This window comes from Monodon monoceros, unplaced genomic scaffold (assembly GCF_005190385.1).
Source record: "Monodon monoceros isolate NGI ecotype Baffin Bay Population unplaced genomic scaffold, NGI_Narwhal_1 Super_Scaffold_10, whole genome shotgun sequence".
NCBI lineage: Eukaryota > Metazoa > Chordata > Mammalia > Artiodactyla > Monodontidae > Monodon > Monodon monoceros.
In genome coordinates this window covers 51,663,424-51,680,862 of record NW_021703766.1, presented here as the reverse complement: position 1 = coordinate 51,680,862, position 17,439 = coordinate 51,663,424, and the positions used below count along the sequence as shown (strand labels likewise).

Here is a 17,439-nt window from a genome sequence, read left to right as displayed (position 1 = left end):
GGAATGCTAACAACAGACAAAACTTAAGGCAAACTATCACCTAGACACTTTTATAAGTTATTTACATGTACTAACTCATTTAATCTTCCTAGTAACCCCACAAAGTGGAAACGATTATCCCCACACTGTAGATGAGAAAACTGCAGCATCCAGGGTAGGGTTGCTGTCGGGGCGGGGTTTCTTCGACTGACAATAATCGTAACGAGAATCTCCTCCCGCTATAACTGTCTCCGGCAAAGGGAATGAAAATTAGAGTTCAACGTGGAAAGAGGAAAAAATGTGTGAACAGGGAATCTACCCCCCCCCACTGGCCTGCGTCTCATACTGCATCAGGAGAGATGAAGGTCAGAACAGCGGAGGGACCTTAGGAGCACCGTGTCTGGGAAGGGGCGGGGCTTATGGCCAGGCGGAGCCAATGCCCCGCCCACTTTGGTAGGACGAGCCATTTCCGTCCGCGGAGAAACAGAGGCAGCAGCCGGCCGAGTTGCGAGCAGAGCGTCTCCGGCAGGCCCTCCCTGGTCGGAAGCGGCGAGTGAGCCAAGCGGCGGGCAAGGGTGAGCGTGGGGCCGAAGCGAGTGCGCGAGAGTTTCTCGGCCTTTGCCGTGGGAAGTTGGAGTCCGGGGTCCCGGAGGGAAGGAGTGGGGCGTCGTCGCCTGGGAAACGGCGCGAGCCCCAGGCCGACGAGTGGGTGGGATTTCCGGAGCCTTTAGCTGATGAAGGGAATTCCTGGTGCGGAGGGCGAGAGGAGGCGGGACTTCCTTTAGCAACTGAGGGCTGCCACTCAAACCTATTTACCTACTTTCCTTTAGGCCGGCTCCCAGGATGGCCAGGGTGGAGGCCCAGGGCCGCCTGTGGCTGGAGAGCCCCCCTGGGGGAGCGCCTCCCATCTTCCTGCCCTTGGGTGGGCAAGCCCTGGTGCTGGGCCGAGGACCCTTGACGCAGGTTACCGACCGGAAGTGCTCCAGAAACCAAGGTGGGCAGGGAGGAGCCTGAGCTGGAGGGGGTGTGGTCCGCTTCAGGAGCGGGAACACAGTCAATGGGAAAGGTAGTCCAGGAATTGCGTGGTGCAACCAGTCCTGAAGTTGGTAGGTGGCATGTGGGGAGCACAGGAAGAAAAAGGTTGTGCCTGACCTGAAACTAGCCAGACACCTTGGGCGGTAGCGGATGGAGTCAATCCCGAGACACTTTGTCACTGGGCAGAGGATACTCACAGGCCACCGGGAAGGCTTGAATCAGGCCACGACCCTTGTCAAGGAGAGAGCCGATCCTATGGAGAAAAGTGCATATTGCTAAGCAGAGATGGGTGGTAGAGGGCCAAGCCCAGAACCTGCATCTTGCCAAGGTCTGCGTTGTCAAGGAGAAGCCAATTCTATACGGAATAATACCTGCCCTGACCCTAGGCGAGGACCAGTGACACAGGCAGTCGTTAAGGCCTTTATCTGGGTACCGCATGTCAAGGAGTGAGCCAATTCTACTTAGAAATAAACTGATTCCTCCTGCCGGATGGGTGCTGTAGCCCCATACTGTGGTCTGAAGCTGGCCATGCTCCCCAGTAAGGAGGGAAGCAGTCACACAAGGATTCAAATCCTGACTCCACCCCCTCAATCCTCAGTGGAGCTGGTCGCTGACCCTGAGACTCGGACGGTGGCAGTGAAACAGGTACCAGTTCGTTAGCAAGGGGCCTGGGGGCGGAGTGGGGGTGGGGGGTGTGGAGAATCGCTACCCAGCGGGGAACAGGCCCAATTGGGAAAATCTGATTCTGGGAGGGGAACAGGTGTGCCTGTTTCAATGGGGTAAACACCCATACCTATTTAAATTGGGTAAGACTGGGTGCCTATAACCTTCCCAGAGTCCTGATTGGTGGTAGAAGGTGAGGAGGCGGGACTTAGGGGGTCTGATTGGCTGGTGGAGGAAGGCGAGTCTTTTTCCGGGTTATTTGATTGGAGGAGGTTGCCGCTGGGGGTGGAGCCAGTTCCAGTCCTCCCTCTCTCTCTACAGCTGGGAGTTAACCCCTCAACTGCCGGGACTCAGGAGCTGAGAACAGGGTTGGAGGGTTCTCTGGGGGTGGGGGACACACTGTATTTGGTCAATGGCCTCCACCCGCTGACCCTGCGCTGGGAAGAGGCTCACACGCCAGAATCCCAGCCAGACACTCCACCAGGCACCCCTCCTGTGGCCCCGGAGGAGGAGGAGGAGGATGAACAGCAGAAAAAGCGGATAAGGAAGTCATCCCCTGGCTGGGAGAGCTTCCAGAAGCTGCTAGTGTTCACGGCACCTGGTGTGAAGCCCCGGGGCAAGGTGAGGCCCAAGCTGAGCACTGAGGGAGCACAGCCCCTTATATGCGGTTAACACCCAAACAAAACTTAGCTCCTGTTTGGATTTTCATGGCTCTTAGCCGTCCGAGGTGAAAAAGGCCAGGGGAAGAGGCTGGGTCGGATATGAAACCCATTTTAAAGATTGGAATACTGAGGGGCTCCGGAGGAATAGGAGATAGTAGAGTGAAGATTTCACTCTCAACTCAGTGTCCGAGATACATCTTTGCTGTGCCTTGTCCTTACATAAGATGTGTAGGCCCGCTGTGACTCAGTTTCTCCATCTGTAAGGGGTGGGTGGTAATAGTCCCCAGCTTGCAGGGTTGATGTGAACCAGCCTGTGAGTGAGGGGGATCAGAAGTGTAACAGTGCCGTTCTTCCTCTTTTCTGGGTAACGCCAGGTGGCCGGTTTTGATCTGGATGGGACCCTCATCACCACACGTTCTGGGAAGGTCTTTCCCACTGGCCCCAGTGACTGGAGGTGATAAGAGACAGGAGGAGGGGGTGGGTGAGGTGCACTCCGGGCCCCATGTCACGTTGCTCTTCCACGCCTGCCCTAGGATCTTGTACCGAGAGATTCCACAGAAGCTCCGGGAACTGGCCGCCGAGGGTTACAAGGTGTGTGTGCGCGTGTGCGCGTGGTGGCGGGTTCACAGGGCAGGTCCGGGCCTGATGAGGAGGGCGCCGGCTGACACCTGTCCGCTTCCCAGCTGGTGATCTTCACCAACCAGATGGGCATTGGACGCGGAAAGCTGCCAGCGGAGGAGTTCAAGGCCAAGGTGGAGGCTGTGGTGGAGAAGCTGGGGGTCCCCTTTCAGGTATGGCTGTAAGGGAGGCCGAAGGGCTATGTGGAGGGACAGAGACTGAGACGGGGGCGGTGGCGGGGGAACCTGGTAGGTGAAGGGGGCAGGCACAGGGACCCAGAGAGAGGGGAACAGATACAGTGAGATGGGACAGAGGAGGGAACAGAGACCCAGGGAGAAGGTATGACATGGTGAGCCAGTTGGAGAGGTGGGGGGAACAGAGACCCTGGGTGAGTGGGGTGTGGGCCCCAGGTGGGGTTATGCTGACAAACCCATTGTAAGTGGCAAGTTCCAGGGCACCGGGCGCTCTCCTTGGATTGGTGAGGGTCGGGGTAGCATCATCCTTGGGACCCATGCGCCCTTGAAGGACTCTGGGTGCTGGAGGAGGAGCCAAGGATGGTGTCTAACCTCTGCCCCACCCACAGGTCTTGGTGGCCACGCACGCAGGCTTGTACCGGAAGCCGGTGATCGGCATGTGGGACCACCTGCAGGGGCAGGTGAGCTTCGGACTCCCAGTGGCTCTCCTCCCTCTGCGGCGCCTTGCTCTCTGCCCTGCCTCCCCACTCTGGGTCTCTGGTGCATGACCTTCCTCTCATCCCCTACCCTAGCCTGGCCTTCTCAGTTCCTTTGCTATCGTGTCCTAGTGTTGATATGTGAGGCCGGTGCTCACAAACTGTGAAAAACAGTGGTGGAGAGAGAAGTCGCTCATGGATCCATTCATTCGTTTGGGTGTGCGTTTGTTCTGAAGTTCAACAGCTTCTTGAGCTGAAAATATTAGTGAACAAAACAAACCTGCCTGCTGCCAGATCAGGGAAGGTGCAGACTATAAATGCATTGACAGATATGTAGAATAGCAGAGTGAGGATAAGGCAGGGTGTTGCTTTATCTACGGAGCTCAGCGAAATCCTCTCTGAGGTGCCCTTGAGTAAAGATATAAAGCTGCTGAGGGAGGGAGCCATGTGTGTATCTGAGGGAAGAGTGGTCCAGGTAGGAGTAACGCCAAGTGCAAGGGTCCTGAGGTGGGACCGAGCCTGGTGTGCTCATGGGCAGTGAGGAGACCCGTGTGGCTGTACCTGAGCGGGTGAGGGGGAAGGTGAGGGGTATGAGGTCAGAGAGCAGGGGTCAGGCTCTCAGGCTTCGTGGGCCACAGCGAGGTGGCCACCGAGAGGATTGGGAGGAGAGCGTCCGGAGCCGCGGTAAGTGGGAACTTGCGCCCTCTGGCGGCCGCTTGGGGAACAGACGGGCGAAAGTGGAAGCCGGGAGACCCGGAAGGAGTGACCGAATATTCTAGAGACGTGCTGGTGGCCTGGATCGAGTTGGTGGTGCCGGCAAAGGGGGTGAGAAGTGGCCGGAGGGCGGGGCCGACAGGATTCACTAATGGATTGGGTGTGGAGCATGAGAGGTTAGAGATAGGCCTCATGTGGGGCACAGACCAAGCTGAGCATCCGGCTAGTGCCCTGGGGGGACAGATGTGTGAATAGGTTCTTTACTGCCTGTTGTCTATCACCTGTCCCTCCCCAGGCCAACCAGGGCGTGCCCATCTCCATCGGGGACAGCGTCTTTGTGGGAGGTAAGGGCCTGGGTGTGGGGAAATGTGTGGGTCCGCAGGGCTGATGCAGGTAGGCTGGGGACCCCTGTCCCCAAGGTTCCTGGTGGAGACGGGTTTGTATCCTCCATGTGTTCCAGATGCAGCTGGACGCCCAGCCAACTGGGCCCCTGGGCGCAAGAAGAAAGACTTCTCTTGCGCTGACCGCCTGGTGAGGCCCGCTCTACCCTGTCCCTGCCCACCCCACCCCCCAGCCCAGCCACTACCCAGTCTGATGTGTGCCCTTGCCCCCAGTTTGCCCTCAACCTGGGCCTGCCCTTCGCCACGCCAGAGGAGTTCTTTCTGAAATGGCCCATGGCCCGCTTCGAGCTCCCAGCCTTTGACCCGGTGAGGCCCGAGGGGCGGGCTGGGGGCAGAGTGGGGGACATGCAGGGATGGGGAGGGCATCTCGCTCATCATGTCTGCCCCTCCCAGAGGACCGTCTCCTGCTCTGGGCCTCTCTGCCTCCCTGAGTCCAGCTCCCTCTTAAGCTCAGACCCTGAGGTGGTTGTCGCCGTGGGATTTCCTGGGGGTGAGACTCCTGCCCCTCAAAAGCCCCAGCTCTGCTCCGACTTCTCAGGCCCCCACTAAATGCTGCACCCTTCACAGCTGGGAAGTCCACCTTCCTCCAGGAGCATCTCGTGTCGGCCGGATACGTCCACGTGAACAGGGTAGGACCTCATCCGCAGCCCCTCCGCCCCCACCCCCAAGAGCTGTCCTCTAGGTCTCTGCTCCCCCCGCCAATCTGTCCTTCTCTTTCCGGCTCTGCCGCCTGCCCCCAGGTCTTCTCTCCAGGTCCCTGCCCTCCTCTCCCTGCCTTTCCCCCCTACCCTGGATCCCTAATCTTCTGTCTCTGGGTCTTCCTCTCTGGTTCTCTGTCCCCCTGGGTCTCCTGGCCCCCATCCCTGGCCTCTTTCTGGGTCCCCCAGGACACTCTGGGCTCGTGGCAGCGCTGCGTGACCACGTGCGAGGCGGCCCTGAAGCAAAGGAAACGGGTCGTGATTGACAACACGAACCCAGACATCCAGAGCCGAGCCAGGTACCGGGGTCCCAGGGGCAGCCTCTGTAGGGTGGGCCCCGGGCCCTTTGCCAGACCCCCACTTCCCCGGCCCCCACAGGTACATCAAGTGTGCCCGAGACGCAGGCGTCCCCTGCCGCTGCTTCCTCTTCAGAGCCACCCTGGAGCAGGCACGCCACAACAACCGGGTGAGCCGGCCTCCGCCTCCCCAGCCCCCCCCAACATCCCGCCCACCCCCCCTCCCCCCACCGCCGCCCCGGCCTGGCCAGCCTGACCTCCGCCCCCCGCAGTTCCGGGACATGACGGACTCCTCTCACGTCCCCGTGACCGACATCGTCATTTACGGCTACAGGTAGGCGCCGCAGGCGGGGAGGGCCGCTAGGTTGAGCCTGTACGTTGGGCCTCACCTCCACCCCCCACCCTCTGCCGCCAGGAAGCAGCTCGAGGCCCCCACGCTGGCCGAAGGCTTCTCCGCCGTCCTGGAGATCCCGTTCCGGATCCACGTGGCGCCGCAGCTCGAGCGGCTGTACCGCCAGTTCTCAGAGGGCTGAGCCAACGCCCACCCCCACCTGCTCCCCACCCCACAATAAATGCTGTTTTTCTTCATGTTTGACCAGCATTTTGCTCCCAGCTGGGCTGGGAGCACAGACCCACCGGCCTGGTCTCCCAGGAAGGCACTGCTGGCAACTTTGCCTCAAACTAAACCCTCAGCCCACCTTGGGGACAAGTGCCTCTCGCGGACGGGGGTTTTGGCTTCTCCAGCCTGCGGCTGCTGGCGCTCCAAATGGACGCCAGGGCATCCTGGCTGGCAGGGCCCGAGTGGAGTTCGCTGCAAGCAGCTGCCAGCTGCAGAGCAAGCCCAGAGTCTTAGCGAGACTGACCCAGGGCCAAGAGTTTGCGCTCCGGTTCCGTGAGAAATGAGGTGCTCTGCGTGCTGGACTTGAACCCCAGGGCTACGGCCTGGACCTGCAGCCGCGAGGGGCGCCTGAGAGCCCGGCCAGGCCTGCCGCATGCCACCAGTGCCAGAGGACTGGAACCGGCCTGGCATTGCCTTGTGTTTGCTTCCAGCTAAGTGAGGCTTGTGGAACCCACAGGGCAAGGAGGGCAGCCTGGCAACGCCGGGAGTCGGGGGCTGGACCCCAGGAGCAGCCGGCCAGCTGTGGAAAGACTGGAAGACACGGCTCAGCAAGCACCTTGCAGACCTGGCAGCTCCATGAACTGCAGCTTCTCCTCCTGGCTCAGGTGACAGTGATCTCAGAGGTGACCCCTCTCCTGCGAATGGTAGAAATGCACACTCCCAGGCCTCAGCCCTGTCCACACTCGGGGGTGGGCCCAGCCTTCAGCCCCTGGGGACGGCACTCAGGTCTGAGGACAGCTGCTGTTGGGAGGGGCCTGGCCTCTCCCGAGCCAGGGTGTCTGGACAGAGCACAGTGACCAAAGGGCTTTTAAAAGGTTTTATTGGGGAAACGTACAAGGGTGGGGACTGTCCTTGGAGATATCTCAGGACGCTGTCCTCCATCTCACTGGGCAGTTGCAGTCCCCACAGGCCTCTGCTCAGAAGCATCTGACCTGGGGGCAGGGGGCATAGTGGGAGGGACTGGACAGGTGAGGCTCCAGGGCCCCGGGCACGAGAAGAGCCTCTCCCTGCCCTCCCTGGAAACCCCTGCTCCTGTCGCCGCCTGGTGGGGAGCGGGGCTGGAGTTTCCCAGGAGGCCTGGGACCACGGGGGATGTGCGTGCCTCTCTCTCTGCTCTGGTCTTCTCAAGGCCAGGGTCACACTACTTCCCGAACCCCAGGCAGTTCCCAGGGTCCATCCTGTCCTTGGCCCAGCTTCCACTCACCAGTCTCGGCGGGGCCTCGTCTGTGGCTCCTGGAGAGGCCCAGCCCGGCGGGGTGGCCCCTACCCCCCCATCTGTGCAGGAGGAAGCCAGGGAGGAGTCAGCGGGGGGTGGGGTGGGGTGGGGGGAGAGGACCGAGGCCCTGGCAGCGGCGCTCACCCCACGCTGCTGCTGCTCCTGCTCCAGGTTCCGCTGCAGGACCTGCTGCTGATTGGCGATGACGCGCCGGATGCCGTTGACGAAGTTGCTCTGGTCGTGGGGGATGAGGCCGATGAAGATCTTCTTCTCAGAGGAGTACAGGAGCATGAGCACGCGGATCTCGCACGAGGCCTTGTAGGAAAAGTGCACGCAGCCGGCCTGGCGGTGTGGAGCACGGTGTCACGGGCGGGCCCTCAGCGCAGACGCTCCTCCCCATTGAGACACGGGCGCAAACCGCACGGGTCAGCGCCCTGGCAGACGGGCACCACAGAGCACGCCGGGCCTTCCCAGCCGCCGTCCTCAGCCCTGTCAACACTCCCACAGGACACCAGAGGTGCCTGCGCAAGGACCAGCGGGCTCTACAGCTGAGCCCAGGAGGCTGCCTGACGAGCTCCAGCGAGACTGTGGCCCCCACGCCAGCCAGCCAGTACCCAGGATGCCCACGGGACCAGCCACGGCCGTGACCGCGACCACGCAGGAGGGCCGCGGCGGGGGAGAAACACCAGGGGCCAATCTGGCCCCAGGAGGCCGGGCACCAGGGCTCCGTCCACTCTGCGAGCCCCGGGCCAGCCGAGGGCGGGGAGGCTGGGTGGCGCTGATCCACGGCGATGCCGCCGTCACCGCGGCTTGGGACATGGCTCAGCGTCACAGCGACTGCAGTGCCGACAGGCACCAATCGCTCCCTGACGCCTTTCACAGGATCCTCTCTCCAGGGCCCAGGGGTCACCGTCCCCATCTTACAGGGGAGCAAACCCAGGCTGAGAGCTCGAGGACTCACAGGCCCCCAGAGCCAGAAGGGGTTATGCCTGCCCTCGGGCCTGTGTGCCACTGCAGGGGACAGTGGTGACAGGCATCGAGGAGGAAGCCCTTCACAGCACCCCCGAGCCAACAGCCTGAGGGAAGCCCGAGTGCGCCGAGGGAGCACCGGCCATGGTCCTCGAGGCCTTAGTTTCCCTGAGGGAATCCTGCTTTTAAACTCTTAAATAACCAGCCCCTCAAACGCACAGTGGCACAGCCACGATGACTTCGGCTGACTTAGAAACATTACGCTAATTCGAGGACAGCTCTGACCTGGTACAGCAAACACCCACAAAGCGGACACAGACAGACAGCTGAGGCTTCAGGAGCACGAGGGCCAAGCTCCTCACTTCACAGATGGAGAGACCGAGGCCCGCAGAGAGGGAAGAACTGGCCAAGGCCCACCAGCAGGTGAGCACCGGGGGCTTTCAGAGCTCGCTCCGGCTGGAGGCAGACAGATGCCCTGCCCTGCCTGGTGAGGGCCTTTGGGAGCCTCAGGTTTTCCACCCTGTCCCCGGGGAAAGGAGCCAGAGGAAGGCGGCAGGTAAGAACCTGGGAGCAGAGTCGATGCATGGGGTGGCGTCAGCCTCCTCAGCTAAAGAAACCCAGACAGAGCAGGGGAGGACAGCCCCGGGGGCCCGGACCAGACTTGGTCCAAGTTCCCGCCCAGCACTTGCCGGCACAGCCTCTGGGCCTCAGTTTCCCCATCTGTAAAATGGGGTCAGGATGGTCCAGAGCCCCAGGGGAGCCAATGTCCAGGCACAGAGCTAACACGCCTTCCCCACGGCTACCATCACGCCCGGCCAGTTTTGGGGAATCGTCCGCTCTTAATCTCATTTCAGTTTTTAAACACCGAGCGGCTCTGCCTCTGTCTGTCCCACCATCAGCCCAGCCCTGGGCCCCGCCAGCCCACTCACAAAGCCGTTGTCCATGATCCGGCACAGGCTCTTCAGCGTCTCCAGGTCCTTGGTGAAGTGGAACTGCACCAGGCGGGAGTTCCGGAAGAGCGGCACCAGGGTGGTCTGCAGGGAGGCCCCGAGGTGGCTGGGCCAGGCGCCAGGGCCCCGCCGCCCCTCATGCCCACACATCAGCAGGCCCCGCCCCGCCTACCGCCACTTGCTGGACAGGCAGCCTCCCCCAGGGCCCCAAGGTCGAGGCAAGCCGAGTGCCCCCTTCCCCGCTCACCAGTAGCTGCTGCGGGATGAGCTGCATGTACAGCTTCCGCGGCCACTGCTCGGTCCTCCTGCAGGGGTGTGGGGACGAGGGTCAGGAGGCCAGGCCTCACCGAGATGCCGCCCCCGCCCCCTGCCCGACACTCACAGGATCTCCCCTTGGTTCACGTAGATGTGCGACGGCAGCCACCTCTTAGACCGACTGTTAGGCTCAGGCCTGGGCTTTTGGGGGGTAAGAAGAGGGGAGCCGTCAGGAGTGGGAGGATGCCCTGGTCCTGAGGTCACCCAGGCCCGCCCAGGGCTCACCTCCTGCCACTCCATGACTCCACTCCATGCCAGGAACTTGTTGTTGACCATCTGGACGGGGCCCGCGACGCCACCAGGTCCCACTGCCTGGGGAGGAGACAGGTGGGCTGGTGCCCCAAGAGTTCCCCAGAGAACGCTGCCCAGACCCCTCCACGCCCCCAGTCCGTCAGTCCCAAGCTTATCTACCTGCTGCCCCCAGGGCCCGGCCTGGCCCAGCCTGGCCTCCAGTCTGCCCACAGGCCCAGAGGATTCCCCAGAGCGGGCCCTGCCCCTCACAGCACCCCCCGTGCCCTGGGCCAAGCCCCCACCATCAGCCTGGGGGACATGGCTCACAGGGTCTGCCTCTAAGAACTGGGCGGCTGTGTAACTTGCCGCACAAATGGGGACACTTTTGGGTGAAGGGGTCACTGAACAGCTGGTAAGGCGCGAGCCAGGATTTGAGGTCACCCTCCTGCCACGAGTGTGCCCGCCTGCCCATCCGCCTCCCTGCTCCCCATGGGCACCCCTCCTGCCGTGAACCACCCTGTCAGACCCCTCGACCCCCTCACCCTTCAAAGCCTCAGACACGTGTGGCGGCCGGGCCCAAGGGCACACCTGTTTGCGGGTGGTGATGACCTGCCGGATGGCATTGACGAAGCCGCTCTGGTCGTAGGGGATGAGGCCCATGAAGATCTTCTTCTTGGACGAGTACAGGAGCATGAGCACGCGCACCTCGCAGGGGGAGATGTGGGGGAAGAGCATGCAGCCCGCCTGTGGGTGGGGGTGGGGAGGGAACGATCATCACGGGACAGAAATCCCCAAGGTTAACACCAGGACCCTAAATGACTGGTGTGTAGCCAGAACGTGTCGTTCTGGGAGCCTGTGAACGTGCACCCTGGTGTCCCCCCCCCCCCACCGTGACTCTGGGGTCAGGGCTGGGGCCCCATGTGCCGGGTGAGGGTCCTGAGAGGGCTCCACCTGCCGCCCACATGCCCCGAGGTCATTCCCTGTCCTGTGGAGTCTGCTGCTGGGCCCCGCTGATGGAGGCCACCAGGCCCGGGAGTTAAGAGCACAAACGCAGGACCAGACTGCCTGGGAGTAACCCTGGCTCCGCTACCTCCTAGCTGTGTGACCTAAGGCAGGTCACCTCTGGACCTCAGTTTCCCCACGTGTAAAACAGCACAACAACGGCGCACAGAGTAAGTGCCACATAAACGCTCATTACACAAGATGCTACTGCCTCCTTGGTGGGACTGCGGGAGAGCCTGAGCCTCACAGACGTCCCCACCCGGGGTGTCTAGACAGTGGGGCATGCGCGTTCTCAGCCCCGGGGTCCGCTGGCTCAGGGACCCCACCCCTGGCCTTCCTGGACCCACATGCGGTCGGCCCTCCCGGAGCATAACTGGACAGGCCATGGAGGGCGCATGCTGACGTCCACCTTCCCTGCAGCCTGTGAGCCCCAGGCTCCAAGCAAACGGTGCTGAATGAAGGGGTGACCGGGCAGGCAAGAGACCCCACACCAATCACAACCCAGAAGAAAAGGGGATCGCCCAGGCATCGAAGGGCAGCACACAGCACCCCCCGGAGGCAGCAGCCAGGAGCTGGAGGGTGGTCTGTCCCAAAGGGGACCAGGAAAGGGAGAGGACCCCAGAGCTGAGTCCTCCAGGCAGACGACCTCCTCCCACCTCAACCCAACCCTTTCCCAGTACCTGCCGTCCCACAGCTGGAGCCCTGGGGGGTGGGGGCAGCGGCTGAAGCCTGGGCCCAGACACGTGGGTGCTGTGCCAGACCTGAGAGGCTTGCAGGGACCACGCCCACCGCGTCCTGTGTCTGAATCCCCAACTCTAACAATCTCGCCAGCTTGCATTTACTAGCACTCACAACGCCCTCAAATCACCGCCTCAAGTGCTTTACTCACTCCTCCCAGTGGCCCCAGGACCGCAGGTGAGGAAACTGAGTCCCAGCAGACCATCTCCACTGCTGGCTCCCTCTTTCCTCCTGGCCACCCCAAAATGCCAAGTCCCTGCCATGTGCTATGGCCCCAACAAGCTCCTGGGTCCCAGGAGGGCTGGCCCAGGCCCCTCCCTTCGCTCCCGTGCCTGGGGGTGGCTCCAGCTTGGCCGGGAGGCTGGCTGGGCTCCTCTGCTCTCCAGGGACAGGGATGCCCCCAGGAGAGGTCACCCGGACCCTGCCACCTGCCTTGGGTTGTCCCAGCAGAGCTCTGCCTCCCGCCGTACTTGGTCACCACGGTACTTCCAAGGGGCCCTTCTCGCCCTGTCCCCGCCCGCCCGCCCCCAGCACCCCCGCCCCACTCACAAAGCCGTTGCCCATGACGCGGCAGAGGCCCTTGAGAGAGTCGCAGTCTCTGTTGGTGAAGTGGAACTGCGCCAGCTGGGAGTTGCGGAACAGGGGGCCCAGGGTGGTCTGGGGGCGACAAGGGGACAGCGGGTCAGGGCCAGGCGGGTGCTCTGGGGCCAGGGTGGGCAGCAGAGGGCGGGGCCTCACCAGCAGCTGCTGCGGGATGAGCTGCATGATCAGCTTCTGCGGCCACTGGTCGGTCTCCCTGCGGGAGGAAGAGGGTCAGGGGGGCGCCCCTGCCGCCCGCCCGCCCGCCCGCCCCTGCCCACCACTCACAGGTTCTCGCCCTGGTTCACGTAGGCCTGGCAGGGGAGGGCCCGCTTCAGCTTCGCCGTGGAGTCCGAGTAGGGCCTGCGCTTCTGTGGTGGGAGCGGAGGGGTCACTGGACACAGCCCGGGTGCCCAGGCCTGCCCCCACCTGCAGGGGCAGAAGGGAGCCCGGGGCCAGCCCCCAGCCCCCCGCAGACTCACAAGGGGACCTGACGCGGACGCTCACCTCCTGCCACTCGAGGACGCCGCTCCAGGCCAGCAGCTTGTTGCTGAGCCGGTGCTCACCCACAGCCAGGCCCCCGAGGGCGAGCCCGGGCGAGGAGGGCCCGATGGGACCCAGGGCCCCGAAGACCCGAGCACCTTGCTGTGGCAGAGGGGGTAGGGAAACTGAGGCTGAGGGGCCCGCTAGGGGAGCTGTCCCCCACATACCCCAGAAGGGACATCCCAACATTGAGACCCCAATCCCCAGCTGCGAAACCCCCAGGGCCATTTCCAACCCCTTTCTCCCAGGGTTGAGACCCTGAGTGGCTGACCCCCCGTGTCCTTTTCCTGCTGCCACCCCAGGACGCTTCCCCGCCCCAAGGCTACTTGTCACCTCAACACTGGCCTATGCAGGGTCCCTGAAAGCTACCAGTTGCTTCCCCTTCCAGCCTTTGCTCCAGCTGTGCTCTCATCCTAGCGGGCCATCCCCCCCCGCTACCTTCCTCAGGAGATGCTCCCCACTCATCCTCCCAGTGCTGATCAATTTTTGATTCCTCTATTGAGATAACTCAGAAGCAGCTCTCTGGGGGTCCAGAGCCTCCCTGAAGCTCCCCCCACGACACACAAGCCAGCCTGGGCTGTGTCTGTCTGTCTGGCACACTGGTTTGCCCCATCCCATCCAAGCTCAAAACCCTTCCAAAGCTCCCCCAGGCCCTCAAGAGAGAATCCAGGGACTCTCCTGGTGGTCCCGTGGTAAAGAATCTGCCTTCCAATGCAGGGGACGCGGGTTCGATCCCTGGTCGGCGAACTAAGATCCAACATGCTGCGGGTCAACTAAACCTGCGTGCCACACCTGCTGCGCACGCGTGCCTCAAACTACAGAGCCCATGCGCTCTGGAGCCCGTGCACAACTAGAGAAGCCCGCGTGCTGCAACAAAATACCCCGCGTGCTGTGACTAAGACCCGATGCAGCCGTAAAAATAAATAAGTAATTTAATTAAATTTTTAAAAAAATAAAAAAAGGAGAGAGAAAATCCAGACTCTCCTCTCTGGCTCCCGCCAACCTCCCCAGCCAGTTGCCCGCCTCCCCTAGCGCAGCCCAGGCTGCAGCCACATCAGGCTGACCACGGGGAGGCGGGAAGGAACCAGAACTCTCCAGGGAGGTGGGGACACATTTACAACAGGGAGCCTGACAACACCTGGAAGGGTCTCTCAATGTCTTGAGAGCATCTGCAAAACTCCAGAAGTTCCAGCAATAAAGCCAAGGAAAGCTACACAATTTACTCACAAGGCACTCTCCAGTTATCTTTTTTTTAAACCCAAAACATCTCAAAGCAAACAAGGGAAGGCTTTGAAACAGCCTGACAGCAGGAAACCGGTGAAAACCTTCCTAATAAGTGCCTCCAGGCAGCAGGAAAAAAATGGTTGTTACTTTTCATTTCATTACCAATCAGTATTTTCCAAATTTCCTATAAAGCACACAGGTGTCTTCTGCCCCAGAATAACAACAGGCAGGAAAAACTGTATTTTGTAGGGGCTTAAAAAGCAAAATAAAAACCTGAGCAAGCATCCTCTCCACCTGGGCAGGAGATTCTGGGATTCAGGCAACCACAAGAGATCAGGAAGAAAAGCAGAGAGCATCCTGGTGTAAGAACCTTGGCGGAGCGTCTGAGACGGAGAAAGACTGTTGTAGCCCTGGGTGTGTAGGTTACCACAGCCAGAGCCCATAACGTCTGAGAAAACCAGTTAAATCACACACCTGGAGGAGACTTTGGGATCCAGGTGAACTCACTTTAGGGCCCAGTTAACGTGTGCACCAGGGACACCTGTTTAAACTCTGCTTGTGTCTGGAGATCACTCTGACTACGTTTTAACCTGAGTGTAAAAACCAGCGATGCTTAAGCTCAGGTCTCCCCGAAAGCAGGATGCGTGTCAAGGTGGAGAACCACGTTTAAGGGCTAGACCTACGTGCAATCCTAAAGGAAATCTCACATCTGGGCAGGTGTGTGTAAAATGCCTCCCACACCTGTTCTGTTGCTCACTGCATAGGAAGCCTATTTAGTACCTGAAAGAAGAATGAAAGCTTTAAGATGTACGTTTAAGGACCCAGGAGGCGCTTCTGAACAAGCAGACATGAACGCTAAGGAACGGAGAAGGCAATGGAGTGAAGGATGATGTTTAAGCTTAGGGAGGTGTTCCGAGTCCGGGTACCTGAATATAAGATCCGAGAAAACCTGTTTAAGGCTAGTGTGGAGCTGCCACAGCTCCCCGATACACACAATGTTGGGGCAAGATATTTAAGAAGGAAGCTTGAGCGCCAGGTTAGGGTAAAACGCGCATCTGGGCAAGCGTATCATGGCTTGGCTGTGCGTGAAACGTCGGGATATGTAGATTTACAGCTCCAGAAAAACCTTAAGAGTTCTGACAAGTATGTGCATCTTTTAGGTCTCGGGAAGCATGCGTAACTTCGCGTACCTGCAAAGCTGGATGTTTATGTTTAAGATCTGGACTTACTTGGCCTACTGCCATCAGTAAGGGTATCCAACATCTGGGCGAGCGTGCAAATAAACCCTGGGCGCACACGCCACGGGCGCCGTACAGACGCGTGCGGGCCCGGGGAGAACGCCCCCGGGGGCAACACCTGGGCGCGCCAGTGCGAGAAGCGGGGCCCTCTCGCCGCCGTCCCCCCAGCCCCCTCCCCCATTTCCAGATTTCCTGCCCGGAAAGCGAGCAACTTTCCAATTGGAAAAACAACAACGCACGTCGGCCGTCCGCCCGCCCCCCACCCCGCGTTTAAATCGGGTCGCGGAGTCAGCAGTAATTTGAGCCCTTCCCGCCCCCGTACCCCACCCCCGCCACCCCATCCCGAATGCGAAACAAAGGGGAGAGCCCGGCGCGTACCACCCAGGGGGGTTCACGGGGAAGCCGGCCCCAGGCGGGACCACCCTTCGGGTCACCGGAGAAACCCCCGAGGGGGGAGGCCGCGGACAAAGACGCCAGTCCGGGAAAGGGGCCGGCGGGGGCGGGGCTGTGGAAAGCTCTGGAAAAAGGGCGGGGGGCTCACCATGGGAGGGGCCGAGCGAGCCCGGATCCGCGGCGGCTGCGGGCCCCGGGGGCTGGCCGGCCAGGAGCGCGAGCGGGCGGCGCGCACCGTGAGGTGCCGCAGGGGGCGGCCGCGACCCCCGAGGGGGCCCCCAGCGCCGGAGCGGTGTGGGGCACGGCGCGGACGGACCATGGCTGGTGCAGGCCGAGCGAGCTGGGGGTTCCACCGACTGAGAGGCGCGGGCGCGCGGCTTAGGGGGAGACAGGCTGGGCTGTACCAAGCGTGGGGGACGCACCGCCGGAGACGGTCGCCGTGGCCAAACCACTGCTGCGAGCAGGGGAGTGCGGCGCGTACCAATAGCGTCCGCAAGGGGGCGTGGCCGGGGTGTACCAAAATAGGGCTGGGGGAGCCCCGGGAAAAGGGTGTGTGGGGCGGAGAATACGGCAATTGGAAGATACTATGGGCCGCTCGAGCACGGAGGGGAGGAACTGAGAGGACGTGAGAGAAACCACTTCAGGGGGGCGCGGCTGGAAACACCAGACCGAAGGGTGACCGGAGGAGATGAACGTAGAGGGTGATACCAAGTGGGCTGGGGGGGGTGGCAGGGGAGACCGTGCCCCGACACCCAGACCTGCGGAGCCGGGAGCATCAAGACATGTAAGGAAAAGGAGGAATAATAGGCCTAGGGGGCCAGGGAACCTACCTAGAAGTTCGGGAATACGGGTCGTACAAGGCCTAAGGAGAGGACTTAGGGTTTGAAGGCAGTGACGTGGCTAGGTGGGCAGGGGACCACAACTCCCAGCGGCCGCCGGGCGGCCTGGGCGGAGCCAGAGACCCCAGGAGACGCCGCCGGTCACAGCTGCGTGCCCATTGGTCCCCGGGCCCTAGGCTCCGCCTGCCTCCCTCTGCATCTCCTTGCCACTCGCCTCTCGGGGCCATTCATTGATTCGTTCATTCACTCAACGATTAAAGGACTGCGTATTCACTTACTAGTAGTTGTGTAAGATTTCCTGCTTCAATTTCCTTGTTTCTTAAATGTGGATAATAGCTAACCCTAAGATGGTTATGAGGATCATATGAGTTAATAAAGTATTAGGATCGGTATCTGGCACAGTAACGACCTAAATGGTAGTTTTTCTCCTTTTAAAATCATTATTAGTACCATTTCCAGTTCTGTGCTGGGCAACGAGTATACCGTGGTGACCAAACAGACCAGGTCCACTGGAGAAAATAAACAATCGCAGTTTGTGTTAAATGTTATAGAGAAAATGCACAGAAGGGTGGGATGGTGACCGTGAGAAGTCAGGAAAGTGACCTTTAGGCAGCCTGCAACTCCACATAGGCTGGAAGAGTGTGCTAAGATGAGGGAACAGCCAGGGCACAAATCCTGAAAGTGGAAGGAAAACAAGGGGGGCCAGTATGGCTGGAGCAGAGTGAGAGTGGAGGAGAGCTGTGGAAGTGTAGAGTGGCCAGGTGCCACAAGCAGGGTCCTATAGCCTTGGGACGGAATTTGGATTTTAGTCTCACTTTGCTGGGGAACCAGCAAAAGGTTTTTTACC

The 17,439-nt window shown here is 61.0% G+C and overlaps 2 protein-coding genes and 1 long non-coding RNA gene across 12 annotated transcripts; 2 read left to right on the top strand and 1 right to left on the bottom strand.

Annotated features, from left to right (window-relative positions):
- The first annotated feature begins 413 nt into the window (after positions 1–413).
- Positions 414–7,984, top strand: PNKP (polynucleotide kinase 3'-phosphatase). 5 transcript variants are annotated; one of them, XM_029201901.1, is made up of 17 exons: positions 414–554; positions 810–973; positions 1,613–1,659; positions 1,999–2,298; positions 2,714–2,793; positions 2,873–2,930; positions 3,023–3,130; positions 3,541–3,612; positions 4,637–4,685; positions 4,802–4,872; positions 4,956–5,048; positions 5,136–5,232; positions 5,310–5,371; positions 5,630–5,739; positions 5,819–5,906; positions 6,009–6,070; positions 6,152–6,326. In XM_029201901.1, exons 2-17 carry the CDS (start codon positions 823–825, stop codon positions 6,267–6,269), a joined length of 1,566 nt encoding a protein of 521 aa, XP_029057734.1. In that variant the 5' UTR covers positions 414–554; positions 810–822; the 3' UTR covers positions 6,270–6,326. The 5 variants fall into 5 exon arrangements, 1 of the variants encoding a protein (XP_029057734.1); XR_003790690.1 differs by adding an exon at positions 7,743–7,984 and having other exon boundaries at positions 437–554; positions 5,630–5,906; positions 6,152–6,960; XR_003790688.1 differs by adding an exon at positions 7,743–7,984 and having other exon boundaries at positions 437–554; positions 5,310–5,739; positions 6,152–6,960.
- PTOV1 (PTOV1 extended AT-hook containing adaptor protein) lies at positions 7,157–16,313 on the bottom strand. Of its 6 annotated transcripts, XM_029201961.1 has the most exons (13): positions 15,902–16,206; positions 12,863–13,000; positions 12,644–12,726; positions 12,515–12,572; positions 12,326–12,433; positions 10,625–10,780; positions 10,031–10,117; positions 9,873–9,946; positions 9,738–9,795; positions 9,470–9,574; positions 7,716–7,913; positions 7,560–7,630; positions 7,162–7,287 (listed from the first exon to the last, which is right to left on the bottom strand). In XM_029201961.1, exons 1-12 carry the CDS (start codon positions 16,070–16,072, stop codon positions 7,619–7,621), a joined length of 1,248 nt encoding a protein of 415 aa, XP_029057794.1. In that variant the 5' UTR covers positions 16,073–16,206; the 3' UTR covers positions 7,162–7,287; positions 7,560–7,618. The 6 variants fall into 6 exon arrangements, with proteins under 6 accessions (XP_029057757.1, XP_029057785.1, XP_029057748.1 ...); XM_029201924.1 differs by having other exon boundaries at positions 7,157–7,287; positions 10,031–10,780; positions 15,902–16,211; XM_029201952.1 differs by having other exon boundaries at positions 7,157–7,287; positions 9,873–10,117; positions 15,902–16,208.
- LOC114883839 lies at positions 9,898–11,240 on the top strand. The gene is made up of 2 exons (XR_003790709.1): positions 9,898–10,132; positions 10,683–11,240. It is a non-coding gene; the product is annotated as an uncharacterized LOC114883839 (long non-coding RNA).
- Positions 16,314–17,439: the final 1,126 nt, after the last annotated feature.